The sequence below is a fragment of the Convolutriloba macropyga genome, chromosome 5, assembly GCF_964194025.1.
Source record: "Convolutriloba macropyga chromosome 5, txConMacr16.3, whole genome shotgun sequence".
In the NCBI taxonomy this organism is placed as follows: domain Eukaryota; kingdom Metazoa; phylum Xenacoelomorpha; order Acoela; family Convolutidae; genus Convolutriloba; species Convolutriloba macropyga.
The window spans coordinates 51,714,982-51,731,563 of NC_134472.1; the positions used below are offsets into that span (position 1 = coordinate 51,714,982).

The 16,582-nt window shown below is 35.4% G+C and overlaps 1 protein-coding gene across 1 annotated transcript in view; it reads left to right on the forward strand.

The window, feature by feature from the left end:
* The window catches only part of LOC142339451 (phosphatidylinositol-3,5-bisphosphate 3-phosphatase MTMR2-like), a 56,264-nt gene extending 40,169 nt beyond the window's left edge, over nucleotides 1-16,095 (forward strand). The window contains exons 8-12 of the mRNA XM_075389487.1: nucleotides 7,085-7,285; nucleotides 7,711-7,908; nucleotides 8,111-8,158; nucleotides 11,373-11,535; nucleotides 15,584-16,095. Of these exons, the coding sequence (XP_075245602.1) occupies nucleotides 7,085-7,285; nucleotides 7,711-7,908; nucleotides 8,111-8,158; nucleotides 11,373-11,535; nucleotides 15,584-15,729 (756 nt within the window). The 3' untranslated portion in view covers nucleotides 15,730-16,095. The remainder of the gene's footprint in view (nucleotides 1-7,084; nucleotides 7,286-7,710; nucleotides 7,909-8,110; nucleotides 8,159-11,372; nucleotides 11,536-15,583) is intronic.
* Nucleotides 16,096-16,582: the final 487 nt, after the last annotated feature.

Here is a 16,582-nt window from a genome sequence, read left to right on the forward strand (position 1 = left end):
GGTTGAATGGGCAAATTGTAATTGGTTGGGTTATTTTCGACAAGGGTATTTCATAGTCAAGGCTTAGATATTCAACACTTTTGCGCGTTGAAGATTGACTTTTGCGCGGGAGTTCTAGATAATTTGAAACGGCAGCCAACAAAAAGGTAAATTAACTGCCAGGGTCAATGAGAGCCTACGTGTCGAAAACTTTTCTTTGATAAAGGATACGGGTGGCAACTGTAACTGTTCAGACCAATCTTTTGGTGTACTGAATATCTGGTCGATGAAATTTTGACTCGTAGATGGTCCGTTCAGGTTTGGACGTTTAGAAGAGTGTTAGTTGTGATTTTTGTCGAAGTTTCCGTACCTGAGGTTTTTGGCTATGAATTGTGGTTTTTGATTATGAGATGCTTCGCTACTTCTTTGAGTTTGCGGATTGTTATCTATTTTGGATGATAAAGATGGCTCAGAAGACAAATTTTGTCGTTGCTGATAGTAAAAGCAGCTTGCGTTCTGCTGAGTTTTTTAGCTGGGTTGTGTAGCGTTGTGGTGAATAGCAAAAACTTCTGTAATTGAAGAGGCGAAGTGATTGAGATTTACTAACAGACTAGTATTATGTTTCTAGTAGGCGAAAGCTGAAACATCATGTGAACATCTGGTTTTTGAATCGCGAAGCAATTCTCCCTAGTATGATACAGCTCTTAGCCGGAATTGGTAACAGTAGAGCAGAGATTTGAAGGGCAAAACTTGCTCATGGGAAACGCTCACAGAGAGCTATCTACCAGTACACATAGTATTATGCTGTTTCTAGTACGCGCGAGCCGAAACATCAGCATGTGAAACGTGTAAGCGTGGGTAGCAATAAGTGTGTAGAGTACTGCGTAGTAACTAGTAGCCATGCCAAAGCATGCATTGAAAACTTGCAAACTTGAAACCATTGCAAACTTGACAACATTTCGAGGAGGGACGATTATCTCTACGATGTGATTGCTCAAACAGTTTGTGCACAAGTTGTTTTTCTGGATAGTTTCAAATCGATCTTCAGGAGACAGTTTCTGGTAATCTGGACAGGCTGCAACAAAATGTGGTTTTTCACATTTGACACCCATTGTGTACTTGCTTGTCAACTGTTGCACATTGTTAGAGCTGCTCTTATAATTTTTTTGATTGTTCGAATCGTTCATTTTAGACTGTCTTGGAGGTGCTGATTTAGGTTGATCTTGCACTGGTTGTGGTTTTACAGCAGACTAATTACTGTTTGTTTTGACTGACATTGTTGGTTCTTTTTTCCTGGTTTATTTTGTCATAAACTCTGGCTTGAACATCTAGCCATTTTTGAAACTGGACCAGGGTAGTTGTAAAATTCTCTGTCAAGGTGTATGCAGTCCATTTAATGAGCAAAGATTGGCATGAAAAACTAGGTTCTGTAAAGCATGAACTAGTCCCTTAAGGAATGAAAAAAATGCTATAAAGGACTGCTTTTTGTAATTAATATTGCATTTCCAGTTTTCTAATTGGTTGATGAAAGCGTTTACCTCCACAGGGTCGCCAAAGGGGCTTATTATCTCGTTTAGGGCTGTGTTATAATAAGCTGGATTAAATGAGTAAGCGTGTATCAGCTCCTGTGCTTTACCTGAAACGGAATTCTGTTGGTAAGTTATTCTACGTGTGTCTGTGATTGACACGTTATTTTGATCCATTGAAAGAAAATTATTGATCCACTCGTGATAGTTCAGGGGTTACCGTAAAATTTTTCAATTTTATGGGTGGCAACCTAATAGAACACGTTTTGTTGACAAAGGTTGGTTGTAATTGAATTTGAACATTCGGGGGACAAAGTGATGAGCTGTTGCAGACAACGGAGCCTGAGGCTGGGTTTTATGAATTTTGCTTGATGTTAATAGGATAATTGATGGGTTGAGTGTGGGATAGCATTGGCAGATATCTTTCGTTTAAAAGACTATGATTTAGAGCAGTTTCAGTTGGCATATTGTTGATACACAAGGGCTATGAGAACCGCATCCACTGTGGAACTATGAGCAACAATTTGACGTTGGAGAAAGGTGGAGTTACTTTATGAGCGATTGCGGTCTGCGTTGTAAAGAGTTGTTTCGCTGTGTAGATGTTTTGAATTTTACCTGCTCTGGGTTAAACGAATGGTGGCCAGCAGGATGTTGAATTGCTAGTTGTGGAATTGGAAAACTGCCTGTGAGGTTTGTGTTTTTCATAGTTTCATTTGAACTGTTGTTGAAACAACTAGGTGGTAAAAGGCCGTTTCCAGTCTTTTGCAGTGTGAGTCGATCCTCTTGTGGCATTTTGGAAAACAATTACTCTCGAGGTTCGGAAATAATTTTTCCGATGCTGGTCGTAGTTTGTTTGAGAAACAAGTTTCCAAAGATTGAATGTGGTTTTAATTTAAAGGTTGGGAGTTCTGAAATGTCAAGTAATCAGGTCCTTGATTCAAAGGTTTGTCAAAATTTGTTTTTAAGTTGTTTCCCGATTCATTTTGCAGATTTAAACACGGGAATTTGGTTTTTGAAAGGTCTCCATGGGAAGGCTAAGGTAAAGGTTAAGGATCAGGTTAAATTGAAGTGGCTAATAGTTTAGTTCCCGTTTGTTTGAGTTCCGCCAAATCCGAAATCTTTTGCCGTTAGGTAAGATGGTTGTTGGTTCAATTGTTGATCAAAGTCTGATATTTTGAAAAATTGCAAACTGGGTTTTGATGAAGATGAATAGCGTCATGCCTCCCAATATAGGTTCGTCCGATTGGATGGTACTCACTTGGTTGTTGTGTTGAGTTGAAGTCAACACACTTGTTTCTGTTCTGCTGGGGTAAACTTGGCTCAAGATTTATCATATGGCTAATAAGACGCTTCTGAACTGGCTGGTAGTTCAAGAAGAATGATGGCTTGACTGGTCTGGGAGGAAGTTGTGGTGGTATGCACAGGGCTGTGATGTATTTTAGTTGTGAACTGGCTGCTTGCTCGACAAATGTTTCTTTAGTGATAACATTACGTGTTGTTGTTGATCATTCTGAATCCAGTCGTCGGCTGCTTGGGCGAGAGGGCATGGTGATGTTATCGCGAAATCTTGTTGAGGAATGGCTTAATAGACCATTATCGTGCAATTTTTCAACATCCAATTCGAATTGTTGCAGTCTGGATGTTAAAGCGTTATCTGTCGAGAATCGAAGTTGCTGTACTCTCTTGATGCTTGGCCCTCAACACTGCTTTTATCTTCTTGTCCAAATCTGATTGCAGCGTTTTGGCACGGCTTTTAGATTATATAATGATCGGAAACTCTCTCTCTTTCTTCTGTTGCCTTCTGTAACAAGTCAAGGTAGCTTTTCAAAGAGCTTTCGTTGACTGAAACATGTTAACTTCAAACTGACACTCGTTGTTTTTTTGACATCTTTGATCCTTGCTTTTGTTGTGTTGCCATGCTTGTCTTTCAAAACAAAATGAAAACGGCTAAAAACCGGAGTGAGGAACTTTTGATGTCAAAAATTTATGGGGGTTTATCAGCCGAGAATTTTCTTACGAAAACCAAGCGACGCAACTTCTCTCTAAAAGTCTTATTTCTGTTCTTTGGTGCTAAATATAGAAAATTTTCAGCCTAAAAAAATTAAAATAGCTCCTTTGCGCTTTAATTGTTTGTTTTTGTACTAACTTTAATTGTTTGTTTGTTTAGGACCCAATAATTGCTAGTTGGTTGATTTGCGTATGTTTGAGATTTCTGTCCTAAAAACAATCTGCTGTCTTGATTTACCAGAAGACCGTAATTAGAATGCTAAATTGACTCTTTTTTTTGCGGAGCGACTGGGCAAAGAAAGCTACAAAAGAAAAACGTTGATTGTTGTCGTCGCTGCGTTGATTTAGAAAACCCAGTTAATATTCTTTGTATGTTGAACTGCTTGAGATGTTTTCTATCTTGAATTAATTAAACAACTCATAGAAATCTTCTATACGCGGTGACTACTGATACGTAAACGTAGAAGGGCCTCAACTTTTAATTGTGACTTCTCTAACCATTAAAAACATCAACTATTTCTCGTTAACTACTGAAACCGTCGAAAATATTGTTGTTCTGTTTGGTGACAACTGAGACCGGCAAGGGCGAAAGAGACTTCTTTTCGGTGACGTTTGTGACCGCGGACAAAGAAAACAAAAATGGGTTTTTACAGTCAGCTAACAGTAACTGAGTACTTTTTGAACTTTTTTGCAGGGGCAATTTTTTTGTCTTTTTCAAGATCCATTTTTTTTACGTTCAGAAAATGGCTTTTTGGCAAACGAGAAACTAACTCAGAGGACTAGTTTGAGGGTTTTTCTGGTAATTTGATAGGATATTCTGTCATAAATTCAAAATGGGATTTTTGATTTATCTGATTTCAATTCTTTTTCAGAAAGTTTTTGAATTGTTTATTTTCAGCGTGACAATATCTTGAATCTGAATTAACCTTTTGGCTACTTCAAAACTACATTAACAGAGTATTGTTAAGCTTTTTTTTGTTAACTCAATTGGATATGCAGTCAGAAAAAAAAATAATTTCTTTTGTATTTCTTATTTCAAGAAAGTTTTTGTTCTGGCGTTTCTTATTTTTATGATCGCAATAAGATATATCAACTGAAATGGCTCTTAAAAAGTTTATATGGCAATTCAATTTGGTGTGCAGTCAGGAATTCAGAACGTTTTTTGAATTTTTGGATTCAAAAAATTTCTGACATTTCTTGTTTTTTTGATACCAATATGATATATCGATTAAAGTGGTTTTCTGTCTACTTTAAAGGTAATTCCAAAGAGTAGTTTAATTGTTTCTTCGGCAACATGATTTTTGAATTTTCTGATTTCAAAGTCTTTTCGGACATTTCTTGTTTTTCTGATACTGATTTGATATACCGTTGGAAGCCGCTTTCTCTTTACTTCAAGACCAAATATAAAGATTGATCGAATTGTTTATTCGATCAATAACAATTCGATCAATCCAAAGAGTAGTTTAATTGTTTCTTCGGCAACATGCTTTTTGAATTTTCTGATTTCAAAGTCTTTTCGGACATTTCTTGTTTTTCTGATACTGATTTGATATACCGTTGGAAGCCGCTTGTTTCTTCGGCAACATGCTTTTTGAATTTTCTGATTTCAAAGTCTTTTCGGACATTTCTTGTTTTTCTGATACTGATTTGATATACCGTTGGAAGCCGCTTTCTCTTTACTTCAAGACCAAATATAAAGATTGATCGAATTGTTTATTCGGCAATTCAAATGAATATGTAGTCAGAAAACTAAAATGTTTTTGAATTTTCTGATTTCATTTTTTTTGTAATTTTTCTTGTTTCTATGATACTGATATGATATATCGATAGAAGTGGCTTTCTGTTTACGTCAAAACCAATTCATGAGATGATCGAATTGTGAATTGTTTATTTGGCAATTTTAATGAATATGTAGTCAGAAAACTAAAATGTGGTTTTCGAGTTCACTGATTTAAAAAATTTTTTTCTGATATTTCTTGTTTCTATATGATAGCAAGGTAATATATCGACGAAAGTGGCTTTCTGTTTACTTCAAAGCTAATTCAAAAGAGTGATTGAATGGTATATTCGGTAATTCAATTGAAAATGTCGGGAAATTTAAATGTGTTTTTTGAATTTTTTGATTTCAAAAAAATTTTTTCTGTAATTTATTATTTCTATGATACTGATGTGATATATCCAGTGAAGTAGCTTTCTGCTTTCTTCAAAATCAATCTGAAAGAGTGGATTTATGGTTTATTCGCCAATTCAAATTTATATGTAGTCAAAGAATTAAAATGGGTTTTTTGAATTTTCTGATTTCAATTTTTTTTTTCTGACATTTCTTATTCCTATGATACTGATGTGATATAACGATGGAAGTAGATTTCTGTTTACTTCCAAACTAATTCAAAAGAGTGTTTTTGTGGTTCATTCGGCAATGGAAATAAATTTGTTTTAAGAAAATTAAAATTAATTAATTAAAATTAATTAATTAAAATTAAAATTAATTAAAATTAAAATGTCCTTTTTGATTTTTTTTATTTCAAAAATTTTTCCTGTCATTTTGTGTTTTTGAGATCCCAGAATGATGTATCGGTTGAAGTGGCTTTCTATTTACTTCAAGACCAATTCAAAAGAATGGTTTGATGGTTTTTTGCAATTCAAATGGATATATGGTCAGAAAATCAAAATAGTTTTTTTGAGTTTTCTGATTTCAAAAAATTTTACCTGACATTTCTTGTTTTTGAGATGCCAGAATGATATATTGGCTGAAGTGTCTTTCTATTTACTTCAAAACCAATTCAAAAGAATGGTTTGATGGTTTTTTCCGCAATTCAAATGGATATGTAGTCAGAAAATCAAAATTGTTTTTTTTATTTTTCTGATTTAAGGACCAATTCTGATTTTTGTTTTTTTTTTCGCAGATTTTTCTTTAAAATTAGAAAATCGTCTTTACTCGCTATTAAAATTATAAAACTAGTCAAGGTAAATCAATCGAGGTGTTATAGTAACTAAGAGAGGTTTTTGGGGGACAGATTTCATTTTTTTGGAGGTTTTTGTCGAAAAAATTAGAGATTTTGGATGGATCTAACCGGTGAACAGGACATCAGAGGTAACTTCTGAGACCTCGGGTGGACTTCTGCTGCTGTTGACGTCTGAAATCAGGTAAAAAACTAGATCCTTTTGTCGGAGTGACTGCTGAAACTCAATTCTCAAAAAAATCGTCTTTGGTGACCTCTGATTCCCGTAAAAAAATCCAGATCCAATACGGGATATCATCGTCTGCTGTTGTCAAGACCAAGTAATCGTTGACGTCTGTAAGTGTAACATCAGAAGGTTGCTTGAATGTCGGGTAGTTACCATAAATATGTAACGAAAACATATTTCTAGAGTTTAAAAGTCAAATTTCAAGATTTTGGTTTCCATGTTTTGGTAATTATACGCTAGCATCATGGGACATAAAGTCAAGTTTTTGCGGCAAATCATCTTTAAATTCCTTATTTAGCTATCTTGAAGTTGCATCCGCAACAGAAGAGATAATATCTTAGTTGTACGCGAAATCCGTAAAACATTGATTGTTATTGTTTCAGAGGAACGGTACCTGTCGGCAGAGTCAGGAGAAAGAAGAATCTCCAATCTTCCTGCAGTTCATTGAATGTGTATGGCAAATGTGGATTCAGTTCAGACACGCCTTCGAATTCAACGAACTTTTCCTCATCAAGATCCTGGATGGCTTCTACAGCAACCAGTACGGCACTTTTCTCTACTCTAGCGACAAGGAGAGACAAAGTGTGAGTATCTGCAACATTGTTTTGTGCTGTAACTGAAGTAATGGTTTTTTTTAATGTGACTCGAATTATTCTGGAGTTTTTATATCATGATGTTGCGTGACCAGGGTTCAATTGGCATATTTAAGAGGTGAGTAATTTAACGAGATTAGTGGTTTTCCGTGTTATAAGCTTTGAACTTGGGAAACAGAATTTCTATTCGGATTTTTCTGCGGCTCGTGTTAAGTGCGAAAACCTTCCATAAAAGGATGATGGTTTATTGGTTTCATTTTGTTCCAGAAAAAAGTAAGTTGTTTTCCGGAGAACAGATCAATTCCAAAATCAAGTGTGTGAAACCGTACTAATGAGACCGAGTAGGATTATTTTCATCAATTGTGCATAATGATATACTTGAATGCTAGTTCTCCTGAATTTGCGGTGCGTTTTAGCATTTAGTTGGTGACAAAACGAAGTCGATCTGGACAGATTTATTGTTCGACGAGGTGGAGAGAAGAGGTCTGCTGAATCCACTGTTCAATCGAAACTTTAGCAAGACCAAAGGTGCACTGCTGCCTTCAGTGTCTACTAGAGCAATGAAGCTGTGGAGGATCTACTACTTCAGACACAATCCTCTCTACTGTCCTAGAGTAAGCACGCAATACTATAACTTACTACAAAAACTGTCCTGGTCGTTGTTTTGTTCGAATGGCTTAGTTAGCTAAGCTTGGTCCTCTGATTTTGACTTGTTTATGAAATAACCGAAATTTTGCTTTTAACAAACAGATTACAATGCGATTTACTGCTCGGCCTGATTATAGACTTCTTCAATGTCGAATATTTTTGTTTCAGTACGATTTGAGAGCACTGAATCTACAGCTCCTGTCTACAGTTGATGCGGTAAGTTGAAGGATTCATTTCAACACGCAGCTTTTGTGATATATTACGATGAAGTCTAGGAAAGATTAAGTGTATTTTCGTTGGCGATATAATTTTTAATTTCTCAAAGAAAGTTGGTAACAATTATTTTAGTTCTGTTGGTCTTTTTCATGCGATTTTTCGTACTACCTATTTTTCGTCTTTTTTTCACCCTTTTCTTCTATATTTTGGGCGTTAGATCTTGCAGGTAATGTCCAGTTGCTGAGCTAATTTTTTATAGCTGCGAAGCTGTAAGCTGAGCGGAGCTATATTGCGGTGCTCTCGGTTTTTTACGACTCGAAGAGGACTATTGGTTTTCTTAAGGTTTTTTTTTACCGGAAGTACTATTCGTTCAGACGCTGTTTTGACCTAAAAGCGAAAGTGAGTAAAATAGCCGTGTGAACTAATTTATTCTGAGCGAGAGAAGTATTTTGATCATGCTCTGCGTTTACTGAATAACTTTGAAAAGTATTTTTTGACTGAATGGCACATATAGATAACCGTTTTTAGCCGTGTTTTCGTATACGTGGCCCAGTTTCTTTGCTTGTAAGTTGGTTTTTGGTAGAAAAAAATTTTTCGATGCTATGTTGAAATTTCAACCTCGAAAATTGTTACCACAGTGTTTTGCAGAGCCTGAAAATGCGTTTCAAGTTGAAAATTGGCACATATTTCTTGATTGTTTAGTTAGTTTTTGCCTTTTTTTTCTATTAATTTTTTCATTTTTGGATCTTTCAGCCGTCTTTTTGTCAAAAATCAGTTAAAATGGCAACTATTCTTTGATAATTCATATACTCAACGCGTCTTTTCTACCTGGATGTAATTTTGTTTACAAAAATTCCATTGGCATATGTACAATTTTATAAAACAAAATTACATCCAAGTAGAAAGGTGCGTTGACTATATGAATTATCAAAGAGAAGTTGCCATTTTAACTGATTTTTGACAAAGACGGCTGAAAGATCATAAAAATTGAAGAAATTAATAGAAAAAAATCACAACAACTAACTAAAAAATCCAGAAATATGTGCCAATTTTGAGCTTGAAACGCATTTCCAGGCTCTGCAAAACACTGTGGTAACAATTTCCGAGGTTGAAATTTCAACATAGCATCGAATAAAGATTTTTTCTACCAAAAACCAACTTACAAGCAAAGAAACTGGGACAATTATACGAAAATACGGCTAATTACGGTTATCTATATGTGCCATGAAATCAATTGCAAACCAAACAATTGACGAAAATGAAGAAATGAACCAAAGAATTGAAAAAAAGCTGAAATCGTTCAATTTTGTAACAACTGAAAAAAATCAATATAACGAATATGAATGTAGGTGCCAGGATAAAGCTAGAATGATACGAATTAGAATTTGAAGAAACGGACACAATTTAAGGAACACCGTAACCAAAAGATTAAATCTTGATTTTTAAAGTTAAAAATGAAAATAAAAATCAAGAAAAATGAATTCTTTTTATTGTTCAGCATTCAAGGCATAGAAAAGACAACTAGTCATCCGAGACAAAGATGAATCCTCCTGAACAGAAAAAAAGGCGATTCTTGCAATGCTTTTCTTTTGCAAAATTTTTCAATGTTTCGTATGTTTAAATTCTGCTTTTTTGTTCTGTTCAGGATGGATCTTTGTCTCGGATGACTCGTTGTCTTTTCTATGCCTTGAATGCTGAACAATGAAATGTATTCGTTTTTTTTCTTAACTTTCAAAAATCAAGAATTACCCTTTTGGTTACGGTGTTCCTTACATTGTGTCCATTTCTTCACATTCTAGTTCGTATCAATCTAGCTGTATCCTGGCACCTACATTTATATTCGTTTTACAGTTGTTAAAAAATTGAACGATTTCGGCTTTTTCTTAAATTTTCGTCATTTCTTTGGTTTGCAATTGATTTCATTCAACATAGGGCAGTACTGAGTTTGTTAGGAAACCTTCTCCAAAATTTCTACTATTTACTATTTTCTGCAATTTTTTCCGGCCTTGGTATTAATTTAAACGATTTTTGCCTTTGAATATTATTCTGTTGCTTCTGTCTTTTTTCTATGATTAGTTTAATTTTTGAATTAGTTTGAAATCATGCTGTCTAGCATATATAAAACAATGAAGAAGTATGTGTTGTTTTTGTCTTAAATGCAGTGATTAGAAATCTAATTGTAGTCCTTTTCTGATTTTTAATTTTGAGCATTCCTCTTGAGAAATTCAACTTAGTTTCTAATTTTATTATCTGCCGTTTTCTTTCCTGATCTTTTTAAGATTAGAATCTTGAATTATTTGAGGGCAATTGATACCCCTGGCAGCTTTTTCAGCCAATCAGTAATTTGACCATCCTAATTATTTCGCACTTTTTTAACGTTACCAAACGTTTTCAATAATATAAAGTTTTGCTGCTTTTTGTTTCTCTTGGTGACAGTGGTTTAAATTTCACCAATTTTGGATCATGGAGAGGTTTTGGGCTAATAGTTTAATACAAAAAGTAATGGCTTCAGTTCCAAGTTGCATGGTTGTTTTGTGAAGTTTTGACGCTTTGAGTGCCTTCCGGATTTCTTCCGGCTATGTTTTTTTGTTTCGTAGTCTGACGCTCTTTTTTATAGCTGCGAAGCTGTAAGCTGAGCGAAGCTATACTGCGGTCCTCTTGGTTTTTGTGTTTCGTCGTCTGACGCTCTTTTTTCGTTTCACATTTGTTCACACAACAAAGCTGAATAAGACAAATTTTCTGTTTGAATTCTTCCTCTGACTAACGGCATTTGCGCGCGTGACGTCATTTCTCACTCGCTTTAGCAAAAGTTTTTAGGTTATTTGCGTGATTAGATTTTGATCATACGTGACTTACCTCACTCAATAAAATGACTTTTGCACTTTAAAACTTAAGTTTAATTTGAATTTGTTTATGGTCAAAGGAACTCATATGTGCAGCGAAGGTCCCTAATAAGAGGCTTCTGTGGGATGAATTTTAACAAGCTTTATTAATTTATCGCTGGATGGTTTTTACCTAGCTTTTTGAGCGGCGTCGATTTTTTTCAATTTAGATCTGTCTCTGTTTCTATCTATTATACGGAACGCAGGTCTCTTCTTTCGCAGCTATTCCGGCAATCTGCCGTCTATGTTATTTGATGCCGCTCCCGCGAAGCATTTTTCTGACATTAGTCAGTTATGTTTTCATTTGAAATTAAATTATGTGAATGTTTAAGTTGAGGCAAACGGAGATCCAGCGCAAGAACCAGCAGCAAAAGATGAAAGCCTCAGTACAATCTGTGCCCACTCAACAACAGGGTAAAGTAGACAGTAGAAGGGCGTTGAACCTTGCAGCTCTTTCCTCTACCAATGTCAACGGGCAGCCGTTATCTTCGCCCGGTAAATTACTGATAAATATTTGCTTTAAAATGAAACGGACTGAAGGACATCTGATTCTTAAATACCGTATTATACTCATATAAGGAAATCATTGTAACTAATACCAGAATTTCATCTTCACGCAGTGGTACATCATTGGAGCTGGTTTTCAAGATGGGATAAATTGCAAAAACAGATTGCTTTGTTAGTTGACAAGCTACTATTATACTACGGCAATACCAAAGAATTTTGAAATTACCCTCGAACGAAGTTTGCAGCAATTATTGTAAACGTGTTTCCTCTTTTGTTTATGCAAAATTTCAGGTTCACGATTTTGAATTTTTTGTTAAAACATTATAGAACATTCTTTCGCTCGCGTAAGCAATTGGAGTTTAGTTTTCCGTCTTCAGAAACGGGATAAACTGTTAAAGGGCATTAGTTGTGTAAAACGCTCTCTTACAGATTTATTAGTCTCTAAAGGTACCGTTCACCGAAGCTGCTAATTATGCAGAACTTAAGGGTGGAGGGAATAAATTTTATAAATAAGTTTTTCTGCCCCCACTCCTTTTTCTGCTACCCCTTCTCCCACTAAGCACTGCGGCGGGGCGTAAAATTAAGGTAGGTACAGCCAACCTCTGCCTGGCCTTCGAGAGTCATTCTACCGACCGTAATCTGTTTGTTTTTTTATAGAGACTCTTTTGAAATTGATTAATAGCCGCTGTCAGCCTCTCAACGGCTATTATTTAGGCGCTCTCCTTTTTTGTACAATTCAAAGAATTTGATTACAATTCAAAGAATTTGAATTGTATTGGGGCGCTTTTTTGTTAGATCTCTTCACACATGTTCATGATTTTTGAAGTCAAATTGGAGTAGTAATTTTGGTCATGCCGAAACAGGAAGTGGAGCGAAAAAGCGAGTGGTTTTGCGGCGTGAAATTTTTTCACTCTAATTTTAAAGTAGAGTGAGAAAACGGTGTTTGAAAAAAAGTTCGCTTTCTCGCTAGTGGTCTTTTGTTCACATGCGGCAATTTCACTTTGATTTTTACTGTTTTCTCAAAGTTTTGGATCGTGGCTTGGTTTTTTTCTAAATGGTTTTCCCAATACATTCAAAGTTCATTCTATGCCTGGTTTTTTTTGAACCAAATTCACCTTTCTTGCTAGTGGTTTTTTGTTCACATGCGACATTTTGACTTCGGTTTTCTGTTTTTTTATATATTGTTTTGATCTGATTTTTTTCCGAAATTGTCTTCCCAATTAACTCATAGTCCATTCTAAGTCTAGTTTTTGTTTAGTCAATGAAAATTCTTGGAAGTGTACGTCAGGCCTTGTCCTGCTATGTTTTTAAATTCGCTTTACCTTCTCATCACGTTTTTCGTTTACATAAGTGACGATTTTCTTGCTTGACTTCTGACTCACCTCACTCACTGTTTCAACTGAATGGACTTTAAATTCTTTCATGCATTGAATTACGCAATGTAGTGAATACGTTCAGTGTCAAAAGAGCAAAATCAAAAGAAACGGGATACACCGATAAAGCGCGGTCATTAAGTCATAGATCATTAGATTATCAAAGTTCATTAGAGTGATTGATAGCTGACACTAGTATTAGGCTCAACAGCTTTCATTTTAGAAGCTGAATTAAGTATAGTTTTAAAATCTAACTGAAACTGCACGACAAATTAGATCACTTCTTGACACTGAAAAAAAACAGAAAAAATTGTTAATTTCTATCTCTTTTTTTCTTTTTCTGTTTCAATCCCGATGTAAATCCAGCGCTTCAACGGTGGATATTTTCCGGCACTTTTCCGGCTGTTTTCTGTGCTGATTCAGCTTACTTTTTAACGAGTGTTGTTTGAAAGCAAACTGAAATCTTGTGTTGTTTTTCTGAAGGTGCAATTGAAATAGTGTACTATTTATTTACTAGGTCGCTAGGGAAGCTGCTTATAATTGTGGTAATTTCATAGGTCCGCCCAAAGTTTTATTGATTCAGTGTGTAGTTTCATTAGAAGCTGTTGAAAGTGAGACTCCTCAAAATCTGATGGAATAATTTTCATTGACAAAATTGGGAACCAACTTTGAGAATTTTTCCCAGTCGGTAGTGATAGGTAAACAAAACTTGTTTCTAGAAATGAATTTTTGAAAATTATTAGCTGCCGTCAGCATCTCGATGGCTATTATTTAGGCGCTCTCCTTTTGTTAATTCGCTTTACCTTTTGATCACGTTTTTCGTTTTATGTAAGTCACGTTTTTCACACTTGACTTCTGACTTACTTCACTCACTGTTTCAACTGAATGGATTTTAAATTTATTCACGCCTTGAATTACGCAATTTTGCGAATACGGTCAAAGTCAAAAGAGCTCAATCAAAAGATCAAAAGAATCAGGATAAGCGTATACAGCCCGGTCATTAAGTCACAGTGCATTGGGTTATCAAAGTTCATTAAAGCGATTGCTAGCTGGTATTAGTTTTATGCTTAATAGCGTTCTGTTTAAAAGCCGAATTAAGTGTAATTTTCAAAGTAATTTCCAATACATTCAAAGTTCATTCTATGCCTGGTTTTTTTGAACCAAATTTACCTTTCTTGCTAGTGGTTTTTTGTTCACATGCGACATTTTGACTTCGGTTTTCTGTTTTTTTTTATATATTGTTTTGATCTGATTTTTTTCCGAAATTGTCTTCCCAATTAACTCATAGGGAACCAACTTTGAGAATTTTTCCCAGTCGGTAGTGATAGGTAAACAAAACTTGTTTCTAGAAATGAATTTTTGAAAATTATTAGCTGCCGTCAGCATCTCGATGGCTATTTAGGCGCTCTCCTTTTGTTAATTCGCTTTACCTTTTGATCACGTTTTTCGTTTTATGTAAGTCACGTTTTTCACACTTGACTTCTGACTTACTTCACTCACTGTTTCAACTGAATGGATTTTAAATTTATTCACGCATTGAATTACGCAATGTTGCGAATACGGTCAAAGTCAAAAGAGCTCAATCAAAAGATCAAAAGAATCAGGATAAGCTTATACAGCCCGGTCATTAAGTCACAGTGCATTGGGTTATCAAAGTTCATTAAAGCGATTGCTAGCTGGTATTAGTTTTATGCTTAATAGCGTTCTGTTTAAAAGCCGAATTAAGTGTAATTTTAGAATCTAACCGAATATGCAGAAGTTATGCAGAAGTTTTTCCTTTTCTGTTTCAATCCCAATGTGCTTCAAGCGGATCAACGGCGGCTATTTGCCGGCAATTTGCCGGCTGTGTTTTTAGTTGCAACTTCTGGATGTTTCACTCCAGGACAAAATTTTTTCCTGTCAATTTTTTCCAGTAGTGAAAGTTTACCCAAGTGAATTTCAAAATTCCAATCGATGAATGCTTAAGAGCTTCTCCAGTTAAATTATTGCACTTTTTACGGGTTTTCGAATGATACCAGTTGACATGAAAGTATCCGCGGATCTTGGAATGCATTGCAAAATGACGGAAAAATGGTTTAGAAAATGTGTGTTTGAATATAAACATTAATTGCTCTTGAATCAAGTTTGAAGCAATATTGTAAACGTGTCTTTTTATGCAAAATTTTTGCGTAACCGTTTTCTTCTAGAACCATTCGATTTCACTTATCGGGTTACTTTTTGTTATTTTTAGTGATTTGAGTTGCGCGCGTTCCGAAATTAAGTATGTTGCTAGATTTAAACTGATTGTGAGAGCTGACCGTACAAAGCGCATATAGCGGAGCGTTTTTGCGCTTTTGTTGTAGAACATTCCTAGACTTTTTGAATTGCTTTTTCATTTTCGAGTGATCTAAATTGCTTGCATTCTGAAATAAAGCTTGTTGTTAAAATGAAGGAACTGTGCGCGAAAGAGTTAAGGCCATTGCAGCTTAGTGGTTAAGATGTCAAGTGATTAAGATGGAAATCCTGGATGTACGGTGTTTGAACCCATGTGGGGTCGTTTTTTGGCACCCATAAACATTTCTAAGCTACGCCCCTTATAAATTAAATTGCCCCGCCTGTCTTTCGAGAGCAATTCATCCGACTTTAGTCGTTTTATGTTACTCGTGAACGTTTTGGAACTTTAGGATTAGTGGACATTCCGGATGCTATCCAGGCATCAGGGAATCAATCGTCCTCAAGTTTGAACAGAGCGGCTGACATGTCACCCACGCGCAGTGGTTCCACCTCGCCCCAATTTACAATCGTGAATCGAGAGTCAGAAATGATTTAGATCATTTATGACTGTCTGTTTACCAATTAGTATATATAGCAGTGCTCACCTAATTCCATCTCAATAGAACTAACGTTTCTAATCAAACTTTAATAAAACTTTGATAATTTATTCTCAGTTTAGGTTGTATTATGGTGCTACCATTATTAATCATGATGGATGCGCGCCTGCTGTACAGTTTGACAGCCTTATTTGAACAGGCTGAGTCAACCTGGTAATCTCAATCTGTATTCAGTTTGATTGAATAATCTATGACCGCAAAATCATTTACTCAAAACTTTGGTAGATTTGAATGTTATCAGTTAATTTATGCAAGGTAGATTTTAATTTTAATTATGAATTTGAAATTCAGTATTCGATTAGTGAGTGATGTTTTTGAACATAATGACGAAAGCACTGGCTGATGATATAAGCCTGTTTCAAAATATGAACTGAAGTAGCCTTAAATTTGTCATCAATTTGTAACAGGATAGTCTGTCTGCTATCAGGACAGAAAATATTTGACTAATCAATAATTACCACAGCCATGACACATTGACACATGGACTTGATATGAAACTAACACGACCGAATGAGATCAAATTGACCGAATAACTGTGATAACGATAATTTGTGATAGAACTATTGAATGTAATCAAAGGGAATTAATTGGGTATAATGGCATTGGTCATTGGGGCACATAGGGTATTTTGGGGACTCCAACTGTCATGTAACCTTTTTCGCTCTGAATTGAAGATCAATTCCTGATAGCTTTAAGCTACATCTTTTGGATAAAACAATTGAACACATTTTGTACGCTCCGTGTTGGTTATGCTGGAAAATTACTAAATTTTACTAAAAAAAAATTATACTC